At 32.9% G+C, this 21,784-nt stretch overlaps 2 protein-coding genes across 2 annotated transcripts; both read right to left on the bottom strand.

The window, feature by feature from the left end:
* Positions 1–730: 730 nt before the first annotated feature.
* On the bottom strand, positions 731–1,086 carry LOC144575209 (Bifunctional inhibitor/lipid-transfer protein/seed storage 2S albumin superfamily protein). Its single transcript, XM_078325323.1, has one exon. It carries the CDS (start codon positions 1,040–1,042, stop codon positions 731–733), a length of 312 nt encoding a protein of 103 aa, XP_078181449.1. The 5' UTR covers positions 1,043–1,086.
* Positions 1,087–3,103: 2,017 nt separating this feature from the next.
* On the bottom strand, positions 3,104–5,184 carry LOC144574890 (hypothetical protein At1g04090-like). The gene is made up of 2 exons (XM_078324986.1): positions 5,045–5,184; positions 3,104–4,710 (listed from the first exon to the last, which is right to left on the bottom strand). Exons 1-2 carry the CDS (start codon positions 5,133–5,135, stop codon positions 3,164–3,166), a joined length of 1,638 nt encoding a protein of 545 aa, XP_078181112.1. The 5' UTR covers positions 5,136–5,184; the 3' UTR covers positions 3,104–3,163.
* Positions 5,185–21,784: the final 16,600 nt, after the last annotated feature.

Below are 21,784 nucleotides of genomic sequence, written 5' to 3'. Positions count from 1 at the left end.
TTATTTCTTCAAAATGAAACAAAATATCACCCAGGATAATTAAATTATTCAATCCATCGTACAAAATAACTAGTGGCAATAATTGCCAAACTTATTATGCTCCTCAAATTTAAGCAACAGCAATATGGCATTATTCTAGCTAATTGAAGGAAACGATATATGCGGATGCAATCAAATTTTGTAGTGTCAAGGGATGCTGCAACACAAAAGAGAAACAAATTAATGCAAGCACAAAATCACTTAAATAAAAAAAAAAAAAATAATAGAATATTGTACTTGATCCGGTTTTCTGTATCACCTTACGTGCGGTTCACAATTTACCTCTTGAGTGCTCATTGATTTTTGTCACCAAAACAAAAATGGTTCTTGTACGGTTCACGATTTAATTTTGAGTAGTGCGATAAGGTGTCCTCGCTTCTTATTTTTACTAATATTATAAATTTAAATGACAAACAATTATTGAAATACATGGATCTTAGTTCATAAGAAATGTCTCTATGTAATTTTTTTTTATTTTTTAAGTTGATTTTATACAAAATCAACTATTCACAAAATAAACCAATCAATTATATCCTTAATACTATTGTTGGATTTGAGGCAATTTAATTTATGACAATAGAGTTCTAATTTTTGGTTATATACTTGTATCCCAAGATATCTAGTGAGACAAAAAAAATCAACATATATATAGCACTTCATGTATATATATATTGAGTAAAAAAAAGGTATCTTACGTATCACAGGCAGTTGCAGGATCAATTGTAAAGCCAAGAGAGACACCACAGAGGCCTGGCAAGCGAGCAACTGCGGTAGCATTAGGATTATACATTGTAATAAATCCCATCATACAATTGCATGTTGATCTCCTATTTTCTATAGAATCAGAAGCAACTTTGTACATATTTGTCACTCCATCACAACACGGTGTTCCTAGCAAAGGTTCTGGGTCCCCAAATTCTACAAAATTTGAGCAACCGGATATTAGAGACAATACCGTGGTGCAATCAATCGATGCATGAGTTGCATCCTTCATAGAACACATTATTAGTATCAAAATTATTGCAATCCGGTGGTGAGAATTTTTGAGAGAAAATACCATCTCTGTTTATGAGGATTTTTATAACTTTTTATTCACTATTGATTAACTTGCCAGGAGGTTTTAAATAGATTAGCTCTGAATGCTATATTTGTTGGTTGGGTCATATCAGTGACATGACTGAGCAGAGTGATGGCAATACAATGATGGAAAACATGGCTTTGGAATTTTTTTTTTTTTTTTTGATAAAAGTGGTTTTCCACATGTTTCATTACAAAATTATAATACAAGTTCATACAAACTATTATCTTACTAAAAGATTCAAAAGACTTTGGAATTAATCACAGTTTTAAAAGTAAACACTTTTAAAAAATAAAGTGTTCAACAATTTCGCAATTCAGATAGACAGACCGTATGGGCTACAAGTAATTGCTGACAGAAAAAAGGAGTCTCCAAGAAGGCAAGAGAAATCACGATCATCACAAACTTTATTATCTGGCGTGAAAGATGTACAACAATTTTTAGAGAGGTCAGCAAATCGCAGTCCATACTGATAGAGGAAATACAAACACAATGACGCTACTTGAATTAGAAAGAAATGAAGAAACAAAGAAAAAAGAGAGACATAAATTCTAATTTTATTTTAATTTATTTTCGTTTTCTAATTTTAATGTTTTCTTTTGTTTTTGTTTTTGTTTTTTTTTTTGCTTCTTAAGCTCACGACTTCTGAGCTTTGTTTTGAGTTTGTGCTAAGGGCTTTAGTTCAAAGCCTAATCCTTTTTAATCAATATAACAAATGAGGACTCAGATCCTCATTTTTCATCAAAAAAAAAAGAAAAAAAAAAGTAATCACTTTTTCTCTACTCGACTTTAAATTTTTAAAATTTTGTTTCTTTGGAAAGGAATTATCCCCGGCCATTTTTTTTGTGTGCCAAATCTCGCCATCCATTAGTAGCATAAGGCGTGTCAACTGTCAACATTTGCTTTAGCTGCTTTTAAATGCAAAATGAAAAATACAAACGTGACTAATATATTGCAAGGTTATGTGAAAAAAAGAATCACAAGATGTGATCAAAATGATGAAAAATTATAATATCACGTGACTATTGTAGTTCCGCTATAATAACATCACTATTTACATTTAAATATAGTTCTTTTAATTTTAAATTAGCTGATTGATAGAAGATATATATATATATAGAGTTAGGCTGGGGTGCTATGGATAGCATAGAGGCCTCTATGCTACGGCTCAATATTTGAGTTTTCAAAATCCAAACGGTCGATCCGAACCGTTCATCTTATTCTCCATATTAATATCTGCTTGGAGACCAAATTTTACATTTTTTTTACTATTTATTAAGTATTTTACAAAATTGTTGATCCAACGGTGGCTGCACAAAACAGTAAAACCGTTGGATTAGCGATTTTCAAAGTGGCTTAATAAATAGTAAAAAAATTTAGAAAATTATAAAATTTGATCTCCAAGCAAATATTAATATGGAGAATAAGATGAACGGTTCGGATCGACCGTTTGGATTTTGAAAACTCGAATATTGAGCCGTAGCATAGAGGCCACTATGCTATCCATAGCACCCCAGCCTAACTCTATATATATATATATATATATATTTTTTTTTTTTTTTGTAAAAAGATATTAAACTAAACAATAAAGATGGGTAACCGGTCATGTTATATAACAAGGTCGTTTTGCGTGATGTATCGTGCTATGTCATCTTCAGCCGAATGGAAAAACTTATGAGATACTTGACCGATACAAATGACGTGATGTACTGTCTGTATTGGTAACATGTTGTGACAAAATCAACAATAACTTACTGATTATTTTAATACACTTGCGTCATTTCGCAAGTCAAAATTAAAACAGTATTCGCATCCCTTAAAAAAACTCAAATTTTGAGTTTGGATCATAACCATTCAATTAATATCTGCACGATGTTAAAGAATCTGTGCATCAAAGGGCTCGGCCGGATTTAACCCATTGGACGGCCGATCTAAACTCAAAATTTGAGTTACTTTAGGGAATATTAAAAATATGACTAAAAATAAAAAAAATGTAAATTACTTTAAAATTTGAAACATCAAAATGAATTTACATTTATTGACTTATTATTCATCATTTGACCAGCTACTTTTGAGCTTAGGTCCAGTAGGACCCTCTTCTCCAAGCACCTCATCAGGCAACCTCTCTATTGTCTTCTCTACTATCTCTCTCAGCTTCTTAGGCAACACTTTCAATACCTTTTCAATCTCCTTAGTTGTATCATAGCTTTTCTTGGGTCCCCATCTTCTCACATAATTCAACCACGCCACTTCCGGTAGGCCCAAAAAGTCGGCTGATACCAACTTAAACCTCTCTCCGACATCTATCCTTGTACCTTTGGCTGTGTCATTTCTTATCCCAATTCCCGATTTTGAATAATCTCCTTGTAGTACTAATCCAGGTTTGGAATAGAATGCATGGCCGTTTAGAGAGGAATATGCCACAGGCCGGTTACCCCCTTCAAATTCAAGTTCCGGTGCATCAACCCAGGTGCCGCCACCGTGCTCTGAGAAGTACATGCTTAGTAATTCCCCAGTGAAGTTGCTGATTCTCAGAGTAACATGCTCCCAGTCACCCACATGCTCTCCTATTTTGCCTAGAGATATGGTAAGAAATTTCACCTTGGCCCGAGCGTGTCCGTTAAACGGGTAGAAGACCCAAATAGCGATGTCGGTGCATGTTGCTCCAAGCATTGGTTTTACGTGCAAGTACATCTCTGTTGAGGTGATGTCACCTTTCTTCACCATATCCTTCTGCGAGTCATTAGTCGGTAAGTCGATCCAGTATAAGTCATCACTCGATCCACCTTGGGGGAGATTTGAGCCATCTGTTTCAATTTGCGTTGGCGTCTGGTTATCTTTTTGGTACAGAAGCGCGCCGTTTTTGAAAAACCAATTCACCGACGAAGGAAGATAGGTTTCATCTTGGTGGAGATAGACCCAAGGAGAAAAATTCTTCATTAAGGTTTCAATCTGGCAAAGAGTAGGCATGGAACTAGTAAAATTAGTACTCCTGTTTTTCAAGCAAGCAAGAGTAGGCACAGTTGGAAAGCCACGGGATTGAACCAAGAATGCACCGACTGATATGCCGATTGCTTGGACCCCCCTAATCGAAGGACTCAGAGGTAACACACTGATGCCATCTCTGTCACTACCCCAAATTGAGGCTTCGGCCTCACATTCATCGGTGAAATCATCCCTAACGCACCGGAATTCATCCGCAGATGGTTTCTCCGGTGTGTCGGTCACTGCCAAACCAACGACTCTGTAACCGTCGGGTGGGGATGGCAGCCAAAAGTTGGCAGTGCCACTCTGCTTAATATCTGAATTCTGGCTGCTCCAGATGAGAGTGAAGTCCAGCGGTGCCTTAAGAATAGGGACTGCTGCATTGGTGGCGTCTCTTGCGACAAGGATGTGACCTGAGAGAGGTTTGTTGTTGGTTTGTGCATAGTGGCCCAGAATAAAGAAGCCGGCAGGGAGTTGTGAGGGGCGGAAGAAGGAAATGCCAAGGTCGTCCGGGCCGCCTTGAAGGGCTGTCCACACCTTGGTGAAGGTCGACACTTGGTGCAACTGCAGGCCACCGATGTCTATTAAACCGCTTCCAAATCCCTGATCTACACTAGTAGGAAGCAATACATAATAAGTATCAAACTAACTAATACGGGCCAACTAATTTGAGGGAAGCACAAGATAACTTGAATTATTTTTTGTCTACTCTGATTCAGAACTGAACATAATTAAGTGCAAAGTTTAATAGCATGAGTTCGAATGCACAAAAGCAAAAATTCTTATTATCACGGGTTATCTGTAACACATGCGTACGTAGAAAATGAATTGACAGTGGACAGCTATAAATGCTGGTAATAACTAAGCCTATTTATATAAACAAATTACGGAATGGATATGATACTAATCAATCAAATAATGCATCAATAGACATTTATGTACCTGAATTCCATGATGGCAAAGGGGATGGAAAAGAAAAAGAAGTCTCAATTGGGAGAGGTCCCTTTTTCTTGGCAAAAAGGCAATTTTCCATGACTGATTTTGAAAAGAACAAGTGGCTTAATTTATTTAGCTTGTGAATATAACTTATGTTTGCAAGTAGAAAAGAAAATAAGGATCGTTAAAGGAAAAGAGAAAGAATGGGGGTACTGATCATTTATATCATTTGAGGCTACTTATCTGTTGAAGTGGAACAGAGAACTCTCTTCTTAAAATGGGCGGTTGGAACTTGAAATAAGTAAACTTTGTATGAAAATTATGAGTGTACTGTACCTAATTGGGCCGAAAAGATACAGTGATATCTTTCCTTGACATTTTAGTTTCCTTACCAGCTTGGAAGGCCCAAAAGAAAAAAATAAAAAAAGATTAATCGGGGAAAATTAAATAATTCCTGAATGAATGATCGATTATTCCAGTATCCTTTTCTGGTTTTCCCAATCACAAGTGACGATAGCTTTATAATTGTTCAATTATCGATATGCACCAATTATGCTTGCTCATAAAAAAAATGCACCATTGGTTCTTTAATTATTGTATTTTATTTTTTTGCCTTGAAGGCTGCCCTTAGGTGCGAAATGTATGTAAAGTATGAGTGTACTGTACCTAATTGGGCCTAGCAAGGCAAACATTGCATGATACCTTGGAAGCGAGGATTAGCAAGATGCACAAGAAATTCCAATTAATCAATGCTTTCAAGAAACATGCAAGTTATTTCCGGCCATAATGAATCATCAATTTCCGGAAAGAAAAAAAGCATAAAAAAGGAACTAATATTGTAATGAAAGTATTAACCGGAAGTAAGAGTGTCAATGCGTACGGTAAAAATAAAATGGAAATATTTTCATACCTATACCATATCTTTACATATTAAATATTAATTTATCTGTATTCGATCTTTACCCATTAAGTTAAATAGATAACAAAACAAATAATATTATTGTCAAATAAATTAATAACATATAATATTATTAAATATATATGTACCTAATATCACAAAGTATAAGAAATTCTAATTTTTATGCCATTTATAATTTGTATCCCATTAATATAAATTAATTTTGTCAGAAATTACTAATTAAAAGAATATAAAGTGTTGAACAATTAAAATTTATCATAAATTATTAAGTAAATTATTTTTATAAAATGTAATATAAATCAATCTAAGGTAATAAAAAACTAAAAATTATGTATTTATGTACAAATAAAAAAATTATCATGTATATTTTATATTTATTAATTACCCTATAAGATAATGGGTACAAAATAATCCTTACATATATATTCTTATTCAATAATCTTACCCATATCCACACCGGTTTTATAAGTTAACGGAAAAAAAAAAACATATTTATGTCTGATTTATTGAATACTATACAAATCAGATAAACAAGTAAAATAGTATTATTGACACTCCTAATTTTTTTTAAGTAAATGTTGGAGATCAAACTAGCCAATTATTTAATACTATTATTAATAAAACAAATAATTTGTCCATGTGAATTTCAAATCCATAACCTCTCATATAAATATCATGTGTCTTTACCGCTAGATTAAATGCTAGTTCTTTATTGACGCTCCTAATTAACAAAAAGGTTGTGATAGAGCTGGAACTTGTTGCTTTGCATGTGCGTCATCCATTTACTTAAAGTTATGCTTTTAAATAGTTTGCTACACTTTATATCTCAGTTATTGTATTTAAAGATACTAGATGAAACACGATTGAAGAATACTAGAAAAATATTGTTGAAACAATAATAGCTTACGACAAGCCTGCCTTGTGGGCCTTCGTAACAATAATAGCTTACGACAAGCCTGCCTTGAAACAATAATAGCTTTGCATATGTTCCTTTCTAATTCTTATTGCGGGCCTTTTTTGTAAATAAATGATTTATCCTGAGTATTACGACAAGCCTGCCTTGTGGGCTGTCGTAACTTTGTCACATTTTCATTATCAATATACCTTTTAGTGGGATTTCCACTAAACCTCAAAAAAAAAAAAAAAAAAAAAGCTTACCATTAAACTTTTTATTTTGCAAGGATTGGAATTAAAAAAAAATTAAGATCGGATGACTGAATAAGTTATTAAAGTATGATTTTATGTTATGAGGGACTTAAATATATTAGTACTTACAATTTTTTCCTAGCATCTTACATGATTAATTTATGTGATTGCCGCACGTACGTACTCCATAGGGAAGTATTTTCATAACTCTCCATATATATGGTCATTTTCTTATAGTCACATATAATCAGTAGGCTTAAAAAGAATATAGCAGGCAACCACTATTAAATTTGAAACTTACAGTTGTTGCCGACATTTTTATTAATATCCAATATTTAATATATTTTACTACAAATAACTAATTTATTTTTATTTTTATTAAAAATACCTAAACTGTAATATTTTATTGTGGTTTGTGATAAGCCAAAATTGTATCTATTTAAACATAGGGTTAGGTATGTAAATTAAGCCAAGTTTTGGTTAAATTAGTTTAAATTAGGTTTAATTAGGTTAGAAATGTCCAAAAGTTCAAGTTACTGTCCTAGTTATGTTTGTTTTACAGGTAATCAAGTGTTTGGACCTTAACGAAGCAAAACGGGTGAGTTAGCACGAAGAAATGAGCTTCTGCCAACATTTATTGCGGCCCGAAATGGAGTTATTGCGGCCCGCAACCAAACAAGTCAGAGCCTCTTCATTACAGCACAGTTATTGCGGCCCGCAACGCACTGTAGCAGTCAGCCAAAAATAGAGTCTGAACTTAAAACGGCCATAACTTTTGACTCGTAACTCCGATTTAGGCTTGTGACCACTTTTTGGAAAGCTAACGAGAAGATCTACAACCTGAGAATATAAAAGGAATGTATTGCGACCCGCAAGGACTTTTATTACGGCCCGCAAGGACCTCTTCAGAATTTTTCTGTGCAGTCTGTTAACTGCTACAGTACATTGCGGCCCGCAATGAATGTATTGCGGCCCGCAATTAGGTCGGTTCAGAGTCCGAATGTGCTATTTTTGGTTGGTTCTTTCTAGGTTTTAGAGGGGGCTATAAATAGGAACCTGTAGAACAGATTGGGGGACGTTTTTTAAGCAGAATTTCTAGGGTTTCAACAAGGAAAAGCTAGAGGAGAGAAGAAGGAAGGATAGAGCAAAATCGATCAACCGGTTTTATTGTTTTCTGTCACACCCCGCGGCCACGGGTCGTAACAGTCCCCCGCCGTAAGCATACAACGCCGTGTATGCTTACAAGGCTACTCACATTTCAAACCAAACAACAAGCAATTCAAACAAGTTTCTAATATATATATCAGAGTACACAGTCTGGTCAGCATATAATACAACAAAAGTATCTCATCCGGATACCAACCACGAGGCCTACCCTAAATCTATACAACAAAAGATATCTAGGGTCATATACTGGTAAGCTACTAAGGCCTACTACTCTTGTGCCTCTCCGGAATCAGTCGCACCAATACCTGTAAAATAACGGGGAAGGTGGGGGTGAGAATAAATTCTCAGTGCGAATTTGCCACATTTGAATTATTGGACTTGCAATCTAACTCTATATTCAAAAATGAAACCCAAACAATAACAATGCAAACAGTTATATAAGAAAACATAAATAACAGAATGCCACTACTCGACAACAGTTAATCAACCTGAAACACAGTTTACGGAATTTCCAAGATGAATCTCAAACACAACATATATTTTGGCTTAACTCGATTCCTAACTCAGTTCAGTAGGGCTTGTAGCAATTACAGATGTTCTTTCGAGCTGAACCTTTATCAAACCCACATCTGTAGGGTTACTGACACCTACAGATGGCCAACCGCTGGACCCTTTATCTGACACCCATCTGCAACCGCTTGGCTTAACAGTTTATTAAGGTCTGGTTCAAATCATGTAAAGAAAATCCACTTTAGAATCGTTTCCAATATTCGTCATATTCAATCGACCGTTCAAATGCATTAACACGTAGGAAAATGCTACCGAGCCATAGACGTTACACAAGTCAACCACGATTTCCAATCACACATCTCATAACATAATCACCCTCCCTCGTCCCAACCGGTACTGGGAATATCGAGGGCCGTTCACCTAAGGCCATTTAGGATCCTGGGAATCCAAGTCAGCATACAGCCCGACTTGGCAAATTAATTGGATCCAAGTGCTTAACTTCGTAAATCCATTCACACACATATCAATTCCACTCGTGGTGACTTTAAATCAAAATCAGATCACAATAGATCGACATAACCTATAACCATACCAGTATGCAAATCATTCAATTCAGATCAATTCGAGTTTAATTTGATTGGGCTATGCAAATGCTCTACGCAATTCAGTGATGCAATCAATGATATTCAACATGACAAACGAAAACACAGTTTAATTCCTGAAAATAAAGTATCAAACAAGTCCAAGAATCCCGCACCTTATTATGACGAGCGTACCGCTTAGCTTAAGGATCGGACGTCTCGTATTGTCTAGCAAGTTCTTGCTCGACCGAGCCTACACCTATATTATACGTTTACTTGGTTTAATTCGGGTTCAGTGGTCCATACGTTTACTTAGGGTTGGTACAGTCCCAAATCAATTCTTTTCGGTTCCTTCTTTCTTACCAAAATCCTTTAAAACTACACAAAATCTCATCTAGGTCCTCTGGACCATACAACTCTCCATTTGGTGACCATCAATCACCGTTTCACTACTTTGGTTCTCGGTTCATTTCAATTTACCATTTGGTTAACCCTAATTTGGTCAAAACCTCAAATCAGCCGTTAAATGTTCTAAAAATTCACGATCAGGAGGCAACCCTACCGATTACAAGTCTAATTGGTCGGGTTAAGCAAATCAAATCACGATTATGCTAACTTTCAATTTTGGAACGAAACCCTAGAAATCAGATTTCATAAATCGGAAGAAATCGGGAAAAAGATTGGCAAACAAACTAGTAAGGAGTGTAGAGGAACTAGTCCTCGAGCAATTCGAACACAAATCTCGGGTTTAAAACGAGAATCTGAGAAATCGAGAAAATTCGAGTTTTCGAAAGAAATAAGGAGAGAAAGAAATACCAAATAGAAGGGTTCGGAGAGATCCTCGGCTGCTTTCTCGGTTCCAAACTCGATTTCTCGCAACAATCGGGAGTCTGAAAGAAACGAAAACTCACGGGCTCTTTTCCTTCTCTCTTGGACGAAAATAACTTAGAAATGGGGAAATGGTGAAGTGAGAGAGAGAGAGAAGGTTGGATTTGAGTTTTAAGGCAAAAATCACCCTGAGTGCAGATGCCCCCATCCGCACTGCGGGTGGCTTGACCCGCACTCGGGACTTAGAAAGTTTTCAGACCAAATTCAAGAAAAATCCGAGCCTAGTGCGGATGAACCCCACCCGCACTGCGGATGGACCCTTACCCGCACTGCGGATGGACCCTTACCCCACTGCGGATGGACCCTTACCCGCACTGCGGATGGACCCCATCCGCACTCACTACTTAGCCGATTTTTGGACCAACACAGAATTTCATGAGTGCGGATGCACCCCACCCGCACTGCGGATGGACCCTTACCCGCACTGCGGATGGACCCTTACCCGCATTGCGGATGGACCCCATCCGCACTGAGCCTATAATGTTCCGAAATCTCGAAATTTCGACGCGATTTCAATTCACAATTAACTTACTTATTTAGGGAAACCTTAATTAAGGTTTAAACTTCCATTTTATTAACACAATTTACTTGATTCTTTCTTTTAAATCATTTTAATTTAATTGTAAAAATTTCGTAACGTAACATTTTCTTTCTTTTGGAACTCTTTTATTCTTTTGATTTCATTTGTGCCTTAGCCATGGCTGGCTAAGGGCTTTTCTAGGGTTGATTAGGGTTGTACTTGAAACTTTTGTTGTGATTTAGTTGGTTTTATTTTATATATTCTTGTTCTTCTTTATGATTTATTCTTTATTTTAATTGATTGTGAGGACTTAATCGAAATCACATGAAACCCTAGGATTTGGTATTTGCAATTGAGAAATTGAATATTAGGTCCAGACCATAAGGAATAGGGTATTTGATAGGCTATGTACCGAGAGGTGACGCTTGTCTTATACGGGCTTTACCTAATAGTTTAGAGAATTGTGCCAAGTACCGAGAGGTGAAAGATAGTTTTCTAGATTTATTGGGACAGTAAGAACTTAATGACTTTAGATTAGGGTAGCCAAGTACCGAGAGGTGACGTTTATTCTAATTTAAAGATGGTATTAATATAGAGATATCCCTTTGTACCTACAACACCCAACTGTGCCTTCATAACTAAAAGAACAAATTTAATAAATCAATTAGTCATAACACTAGTGGATAGGAACCCTAAGAAACCCTACTTTCTCATACTTGTTATAAACCGAATTTAGCTTTAAGACTTTAGTTTAATTCAATTTAATCACAACCAAACCATCCTAAAAACAAACAAATTCCTTTTATTTTCTTTTACTAAATTAAATTGATTAGGTTAGACTTGAAATTCCGACTTGTCCCTGTGGAGACGATCCCCAAGTACTCTTCGATAAGGTTGTACACTTGCAACCAAATTGAGTACAATTTAGGATTTATTACTTGTATTGCATAATTCACATCAGTTTGAAATTTTTATTTCAAACTGCAATAAAATATTGTAGTTTGGATTTACTTTTTTTGCACTATAAAAATCTTGTTGCATTATATCCCGAATTTTTTATAAATATAAAAATTTTATATTAAATTTAAAAAAATATCCGAATGGCCTGTGATTTTTGAAAAATACCCATTCCGGAAATTTTTTTTCCGAAATCGCACTGAATTAGTTTATAAAACCGTGAAGTTTGGTCTCTGACTTTCACTCAGTAAGTTATTTAATTTATAATTTATAATTTAAATATATAATTATTTAAATTTATAATTTAAAATTTAAATATATAATATTTAAATTTATAATTTATAATTTAAATATATCATTATTTAATTTAAATTTATTTAAATTTAGAAGTATTTAATTTTTAATTACTTAATATATAATTATTTAATTTTTATATATATAATTTAAATTTATTTAAATTTAGAAGTATTTAATTTTTAATTTCTTGAATGTATAATTATTTAATTTTATTAATTCTAAAATGATTTAGAATTATTTTAGGAACCTTTTTTCTTTTCGGATCCCTTACGGAGCTTTGACTGTCTGATCGATCGGTTCTTCCATTGAGGTAATTTTATTTTCTTTATGTTATTGTTTATTTAATTTACAATTAATTAGTTCATTCCAAAATGTTGTTTTTACAACCTTCCAAAATGGTTTAGAATAATTAAAAAAAATCCAAAATAGTTTAGAATGTTGCCCTATTAATTTATGAAATTCCAGAATAGTGTAGAATAATTATAGAATATCCAAAATTGTGTAGAATATTTTGTAGAGGCAACAAAATTTTTAATTACTTATATGCTGTTATTTTTGAAATTGCCAGACCAATCGAAATTAAAAATGACAACTATTTGTGTGAAAATTTATATTGGAGGGGAAATCCAATACAATGATGACGGGGTCTATTACAGTACCCGAGCTAAATACTCATTACTGATGAGATTTATAAATTATCTTCTGAGTGAGATTTATAAATTAGTTGGGTACAATTCTAGCAATGCAAATCTGGAAATCCAGACCAGATTTTGTTGGGTTTTCGTGAACGGTTCAAACCCATTTAATTAGCTTAAGCTGCGGAAAGAGTAAAATAAAAATTTTTACATCTAACTTAAGCTACGGATTAAATGAATCAAGAAGATTCGTTTAATCCTATTTACAGATCTACTCCATAATTGATTTCCTAAAGCATTAAATCTATTTACAAATTAAATAGATTAATATAACAATTTATACCTTGATTCCAAATCTCAGTTGGAATGCAGACCGAGCGAGTAGAGCCTCACCAGGGATGGAATCGACTCGCAGTATCACACGTGTGATACCTCTATTGGTTATCCACCAGGACTAACCGGAGAGCGATTTACTTCTTCTGCCAGAAATACCGTAAACCGCGGAATTCTGCAGAAACACTATTCACCGAAAAAGAGACAGATTAAATATATTTAAGAATGCAAGTTATTCTATTTTACTAATAAAGCAAAACATGAAATACCACAGAATCTAAAAATATATTTTTCCGAATCTCGTAATAACCGAAATCAGGGAAGAGAGGGAAAACCGATCAACGAAGTAATCAGATTAACACGTGAATTAGTGAGTCTTTCTCTCTACCCCTACCCCTCTATTTATAGACTTTTGAGGAGGTTGGCAAAAGACCAAAATACCCCTCAAAACAAATCTATTTACCAAAAGCCCTTGACACCTCATCCTTTTATCATGTGAAATGACCAAAATACCCTTGCCACCTCACATGACACATGTCAATACATGGGAAGTCGGCACCAAGGTAAAAAAGACTATTTTGCCCTTGGCCCATTAAGGATGAATAGTAAAAGGCTTTGATTTTGGGCTTTTGCCTTTGGGCTTTTAATTTTAATTAAGGCTTTGATTATTTTGGGCTTTTAAATCCATAATTCAAATCCATAATTAACAATTAAAATTCCAAATCAAATATATATAATTGTCATATACAATTATATTTCTTTTCGGTTATTGTTCGGTAGCTTTTATACAACGTAACGTGTACGTTTATAAATTAACCGTTGTTTCTGCTTGTCATTCTAAATGACATTTATAATTTAATTATATCATGTATAATTAATTATAACCATCTTAATATTAATTATAATAAATTTATAATTAATCAGTAAGATTCTCCGAGTAGCTCCTATATGGTGTGACCCAATAGGATCTGTGTTATGTTGGTAAACAGAGTTAAAACTGTTTTAACTTCTGTTAGTCATGGGTGGCATCTGGCAACACATCATGACCATCCAATTACACAGATGATGCTGTACTGTACAAATATCACGATCCAGTAAACAATTTACTTGTGTCAGTTCTTCTGTCTCATAGCTATCAGATCAGTTTCAAGGTAGATGTGTGTCATCCTTGGTAACTGTATCTTTTCTTGATCTTGAGTAGATTATCAAATATAATTACTCTTGTAATTATACCGCATGCAGATAATCTAACTCTATCAAGGGGCCCAGTGATGCTATAGCTCGTATAGAGATACGAGGGACAAATAGTATTCTTGGCAGACTATCACTTCCTCAGCTAAGTTATATATATGAAAATGCTACCGTTATGGCTGCTTTTTACGGACAGCGGTAGATAACACTCACTCATATATATTTCTTAGTGGGAACGATAAATACCTCATACCGTAGAACTTTGACACTGAATGAAAACATTAATGACACGAACACAATTCTATTTAATGTTTCATTCGGGGTCTGTCAAATACCATGTTCCTAGAACATGTATCTATGTGATTAAAATGACATCTCGTGTCAGGTGGTTTGTAAAACTTAACCATCTTTTAATCCACATGCTAACCTTATCGCGGTAATTAGTGTTCCTGCTAATTACCTTGGTCAGTGACTTTTAAGAGTATATATTATCTATATTATGGAGTTTCACAATTTCAGTCATGAACTCGAAATGATCCATAATTTCAATAATACTCAAGGCAACAAAATGATATATAAATAAACATTCAATTCGTGAACAAAGCTTTATGATTAACTTATCGTATTATTGACTTCTAGATTATTACAAACTAACAGATTTAACATGTCTACTGATGGCCAACGTGACTACCAATTAGTACCGGTAATGAACCAACAATCATTTGAAATGATTTTAGGAATTGTGTCGTCTTTTACACAAAGGTTACCGGTTCTTGAGTTATATCCAGAATTAGAACCGAACTATACTAGTCATATACCTCAACCTCGATCCCGACCCAGTACCAGTCAAAATCCTGTGTATCCCGATCCAATACCAGTTAGATCTCGACCTAGCACCGGTCGGTACTCTGTGGATGTAACAATGAGACCCCGACCCAGTATCGATAGCAACTCTGTGGATCAACCAGTTATACCCCGACCTAGTACCAGTCAGAATCATGTGGATCAAGACCCAATACCAGTTAGATCCCGACCTAGTACCGGTTGGCACTCTGTGGATATACCAATGAGATCCCGACCCAGTTCCAGTGCGGTCCACATACATGTACGTGATTATTCGCATGTACCTGTGGATGCAATTGATTCTGATAGTTTGGCGAGTGGAGATGAGATGCTCTCCGGTGAGTCGTCGGGTTCCGATTGTAATTCCTCGGCTCGTCCAAGTTTTCAATCATGCTGAGATACCACAACGGTATTCTGTCCCCGCTACTGTCAGCAAACATTGTATTCCCTAGCATGTCGAGGAGAAATCCACGGACATACCTAATCGATTGTAGAATCTGAGTACTTTATTTAAAATATCAAATACGAATAGTTTTCTAAAAAAAAATACTAACCACTTCAATTGTTCATCGGTCGCATTTGTTGGTAATTTTTTGAAGCGCTCACGGGGTGCTTTTTTGGCCACCAGCATTTCGCTAGTTGCGGTTCCCCTCTTTTTCATTAACCCCTTTACTTCATTATCTTTCACGCCTAGCAACTCATATAGTCTGCCTTGAAAACTCGCCAAGTCTGTCATTCCCGTTACCGGATCCCCCGTAATAGGTAAACCCCACAGACAACTCACATCCTCCATAGTAACTGTAATTTATTTAACTTGTCAGTAAGGAATTCAAATAAAAAAAAATTCAATTAATTAATACCTGTCATCTCTCTGAAGGGAAGATGAAAAGTGTGCGTCTCCGGACATCACCGCTCGACAAGTCCGTGAATGAGGGCCGCATCGAGGGCGATATTAGGCAATGTCGCGATCTGATATAAGCCCATTCGAATTAAAAAAGGGTGCGTACCTCTCATCATACTCGCATTTGTGCCGATAATGTCTCACCGTTAAAATATCCTTACTCTAAAGTAAGAAAAAAATCAATTACAATATAATTTGATTACTTACAGAGTTATGAAAAACAAAATAAATAAATGCTTACCTCCTTAGATGCCTCAGATACCCTATGATTGCCGTGAACTATCCACAACAAGGGGCTAAATCTATGCTTAAGTACTTGGTCTGCCATACTACAAAATTCGAACAATATTGTAAACCACCTTAAAATTTTCTAAATTATTCTACACCATTTTGTTATTAATAAAATAATTTTCTAAATTAATAGAGTAATTTTCTGGACAACTTTGGTATTTTCAAAATTATTCTACACCATTTTGATATTTTATAAATTATTGTATACTATTTTTGAATTAAAATAAAATTATTCTACACATTTTGCTATTTTCTAAATTATTCTACACCCTTTTGCTATTTTCTAAACTATTCTAGACTATTTTGGTATTTTCTAAACTATTCTAGACCATTTTAGTATTTTCTAAACATTCTAGACCAATTTGGTATTTTCTAAACTATTCTAGAACATTTTGGTATTTTCTAAATTATTCTACACTATTTTGGTATTTTCTAAATATTCAGACTATTTTGGTATTTTCTAATTATTCTACACCATTTTGGTATTTTCTAAATTATTCTACACCATTTTGGTATTTTCTAAACCATTTAAAATGAACTAATTAATTATATTTTAAATTAAAATTAAAACAATATAAATATAAAAACCTGAATCGCAGATCTGATTGATCAGACAGTCAGAGCTCTGAAAGGAATTCCTAAAAGAAAAGAGATTCCTAAAAACATTCTAAATTAATCTAATAATCTTCTACATTAATAGGATAATTTTCTACACCATTTGATATTTTCTAAATTATTCCAGACCATTATCATATTTTCTAAATTATTCTAGACTATTTTGGTATTCTCTAAATTATTCTAGACTATTTTGGTATTCTCTAAATTATTCTAGATCATTTGGTATTTTCTAAACTATGTTGGTATTTTCTAAATATTCGAGATTATTTTGGTATTTTCTAAATTATTCTACACCATTTTGGTATTTTCTAAATTATTCTACACCATTTTGGTATTTTCTAAATTATTCTAAACCATTTTGGTATTTTTCAAATTATTCTACACCATTTTGGAATTTTCTAAATTATTCTAGACCATTCGGTATTTCCTAAATTATTCTACACAATTTTCTAAATTTCTAATTTTTTTTGACATTATTCTAAACCATTTAAATTTAAATATTTAAATAAATTAATTACAAAAAATTACCTTAACTGTGAGGCAGGATAGATTGAAGAGGAGAGGTGAAGAATGAAACAGAACCCATCCCAGCATATGTAGGCCAGTCCCGAGTCCGGAAATTTTTTTTCCAGATTTGGGAGCTATTTCTGGAAAAAAAAAATCCGGACTCTAAAACCAGAATTTTTTTTTTCGGATTTAGACCGAGTTTCCGGAAATTTTCAAAAAAATCAAACGATTCAGATAATTTTTGAAATTTAATATAAAATTTGGATATAAATAAAAAATTCGGCATTATATCTCTTTGAATTTTTAAAAACAATAATAATTATCGTGTAAATGACATATATTGAACAATCATAGAGAGAAATGTCTTTATATATTCATGATCATACCCTGGGGGTATGCATGTTTGAGTATAAAGAGAGAGAAAGAAAGTGTACACGTGGGTGAGAGAGAAAATATTCTCTCCGAAAAAGCAATAATTGTGGGGTCCTCTCAAGAGAGAGAAGAATGGGAAATTTTTTTTTGCTCCGAGCTCGCATTTTTTTTCCTAACTTTTTTCACAGCGTTGGAATTATTCTGGGGAAAAAATGTGGGGAAGAAAGGAAAGAAAAATGGCTGCCGAACGGCCTTTGGGAAAAAAAAATAGGAAAAACACAAAAACCTTTTGAATCCCATAGGAAAAGGTGCAGCCGAACAAGCTCTAATTTTTTGAAGTATTTGAATCAAGTATTTAAACTTTATACATAACTTATTAAAAAAAATAACAGTAAAATCCATAGGCACTTTATATTTGGTTCAAGTCTTTGAACCTATGTTTATAATGCTTTAAAATTTAAAGTATCTGTAAGTCTTTAAACCTTATATGTAACAACTCATTTTTTTTTTTTTTACAGTAAAAGTTCTTAAACTTTGTTTCTCAAGCCCTTAAACTTTTGTCTACAATTCTTTAAAATATTTGTGTTAAGCCTTTAATCCAGTGTTCTAAATAGCTAGCTATAGCGGCGCTATAGCTTTTGCAGACCATAAACGCTAAGCTATGAGATAAAAGTACGCTAACTCAGCTATGACCGCTATAGCTATAATAGCTGACTGCTCCGCTATATGTGACCCGCTATAGCTACCGCTATGCTACATGGATTTTTTTTTTTGCAATTTATATGAGCTTATGTACTTCTATTTTTATTTCTAATGTTACATGGTCTTCTACGATAAGTATGCTAAACCAAACTATGTGCTTCTATTTTTATTTGTGATTTATTCTCTCATTCTATAACGAGAAATATTCAAATATTAATTCTTCATTTTGATTGCTCTTCGCATAGTATTCATTTGTAAAATTATTATTGTTCGTTTCAATTGAAAGCTGATTTTGATTATTATTATAATATATAAAATGTTTAAATATGTATATTGACTTCATTGACCTTGTAAAATTAATTGCTCTTTGTCTCTTATAATATGTAATACTATGAAATATGAACTATTAAATAATGTTAATTTTTAGATTTTTTTTTCCTTCTTATTTGCGTAATTGATAAAAAATATATAGACTTAGATTAGTTGTCATTTAGTTGTTACATCAATTCTCTAATATTAATTATATTAATAATTAGTAGAAATATAGAATATAAAATTTGAAAAGAGAAAATCGCTATGTATGATAGCTTCCGCTATTCACAATAGTTTTTTTTTTTGTCTCCCTGCTATGCCGCTATAATCGCTATTTAGAACCTTGCTTTAAGCTTATATGTAATTTATTTATTTATTTACAGTAAAAGCCATAGATACTTTAAATTTTATTACTCAAGTCTTTAAATATATGTATATAACCCTTTAAAGTATCCTTGTCAATCATTTAGAGCTTACACATAACTCATCAAAATTCAGTCTTTATATATAGCATATGAAACCTTTAAACCTACGCATTACAAGTCTTTACATCTAACATATGATGCTTTTAAACCTAACATAATTAGTTTTAATTTAGACGTAGCATATCTCCAAGAAGAAAAAAACAGTGACATAAAATAACTCAAAAATATTTTAACATGAATCTCATTTGAAAGAAAGAGAAAATTGAATTGAAGATGTTTGTAGTTTTCGATTTACAAAATTCATCACAGATCAACAAGAAAAATTATGAAAATGATTAGAGAAATAAAAAACATATAAAAATATCTTTATTTTTTTTACTTGTAGACAAATTGAATTTTTTTTAAATAGAAATTGAACAAGTTGGGAGAGAGCAAAGACTTGAGACGGTAAAAAAAAACATATGGTATATATTTGTTTTTAAATTTCAAAATGTTAATTCGAACTGCTCAACATGATATTTATGTTAAAAAAACAATGATTTACTACCAATCTTAAAAAATAGTAAAAACATTCCAAAATTTATAAAATTTTATTCTAATCATATTTTAGTATGTTTATCATGTTGAATGGTTTGGATCGATAATTTAGATCTTGAAAACAAAGATATATAATATGAGAAATGATGAGATATAAAAGACATGAGGACCCTCGTCTTTAAAATTTATCTCATCCTTTGATTATTTCATACTCCGTCCCACATCAAAGTCCGGTAGGTGTTGTAAGTCTAAAACTAAAATAATATTGTCTGTCAATTCGTGTTGCAATTGCTTTTATTTATTGTCTTTCTACGATGAATTAATAACATTAGTTTATAAATTGTATTGTAATAATAAGGAAATTTGTCAATAATATACTTAAAAAAAATCAGCTTTTAATTTGTTTGTAAAAACCAATTATCTCTACGGAAAGATCCTAGATTCAAAATCCACACATAAATTCTTATATAAATATTAAATAAAAATTAAATAAACTAGACCTCCACGTTTTTTAATTAAAATATATATATTTGACTAGCAATTATTAAGAGCACTATATATATGTTGCCTCTATGGTCCTCCTCCCATTAATTTTGCTTATGTTTTGAATTGACGTAGTAACCTAATTAAAGTAACCTAAACCGAATAAAAAGGGATCCGTATTCTCTCAGGTACCGTAAAAGAGATTTTTTTTTATATATAAACCATAATTAATAAAATTAATTTTAGCAAAGCAATATGATTATTTTTATTTTTTTATTTTTAAAAAAACCACAAGGACCGAATCTCCAATTCGGTCTCCACATTTTACTTTTTGGAGAGACTGAATAGAGGATTCGGTCTCCATCTATTTCTAGCTTTTTCGCCACAGTGGCCACAGAAAATCCCAAATAGGCTAGACCGAGTAGTCTATTCGGTCTCCATGTTTTTTTTTTAAATACCCTTCTTCTCCCTCCAAAAAAAATATTAACATGCATGACATGCAAACCCAATTAAATATTAACATTCATTCTATTACTCTATATTATTCTACAATTACACTACAAAAATCTAAATTACACTAAAAAATTAAATCATTCAACAATTGATTTATAATACATGCAAAAAGCTAAATTATTCTACATGCAAACTAAAAAATTATACAATTAATAATTACACTACATAAACTTAAATTCCACTAAAAAATTAAATCATTCAATAATTAATTTATACTACATACAAAAAGCTAAATTACTCTACATGCAAACAAAAAAATTATACAATTAATAATTACACTACAAAAACCTAAATTATACTAAACAAAATACCAGTCATTGTATGTCTACCATTGATAGAAAACTTAAACTGAATTTTTGAGGCACTAAACGATGTTTTTTTGAAATTATGATGCTTTGGATGCTTGGGAATTTTTCCAAGATAAAATTCGGATCCGTCTCGTCCCCCCCTTTCCGAAAAGTGGTAATACGCGCAAATCCGACTTTTCTAACCAAAGTTATGACTGTTTAAAGTTTTTTCAAAAGCTGAATTTTGGAAATTCATAACTAATTGTAGAAAAATCCAAATAAATTGAAATTTATATCAATTCTGTGTATTTTTGAATGCTCTACTTGCTAGTGTAATCACTTTTTGAATGCTTTATATTAAGTTGGATATTAAAAAATATTGATAAATTACTCTGCATGCAAACTAAAAAATTATATAATTATTAATTACATTACAAAAACCAAAATTACACTAAACAATTTTTTTTATTAATTATGGTCTAAAAAAAAAAAAAAAAAACGGGAGACTGAATCCCTAATTCGGTCCCAAGAAAAATACCTTTTTACACGGTTGGCCGCATGAAAAATGAAAAATGCTTGAAGACCGAATTGGGGATTCGGTCTCTCTAAAAGTAAAATGTGTAGACCAAATCCCCTACTCGGTCCTTGTGGTTTTTGTAAAAATAAATAATCATGCTGTTTTGCAAAATATCCAATTCGGTCTCTCCAAAAGTAAAATGTGTAGGCCAAATTCCCTACTCGGTCCTTGTGGTTTTTGTAAAAAAAAATAATTATGCTGTTTTGCAAAATTAATTTAATTAATTATGATTTA

This window comes from Carex rostrata, chromosome 23 (assembly GCF_964058835.1).
Source record: "Carex rostrata chromosome 23, lpCarRost1.2, whole genome shotgun sequence".
NCBI classification, from domain to species: domain Eukaryota; kingdom Viridiplantae; phylum Streptophyta; class Magnoliopsida; order Poales; family Cyperaceae; genus Carex; species Carex rostrata.
Note: the sequence above shows the minus strand (reverse complement) of the source record. Positions and strands in the feature narration are given on the sequence as shown.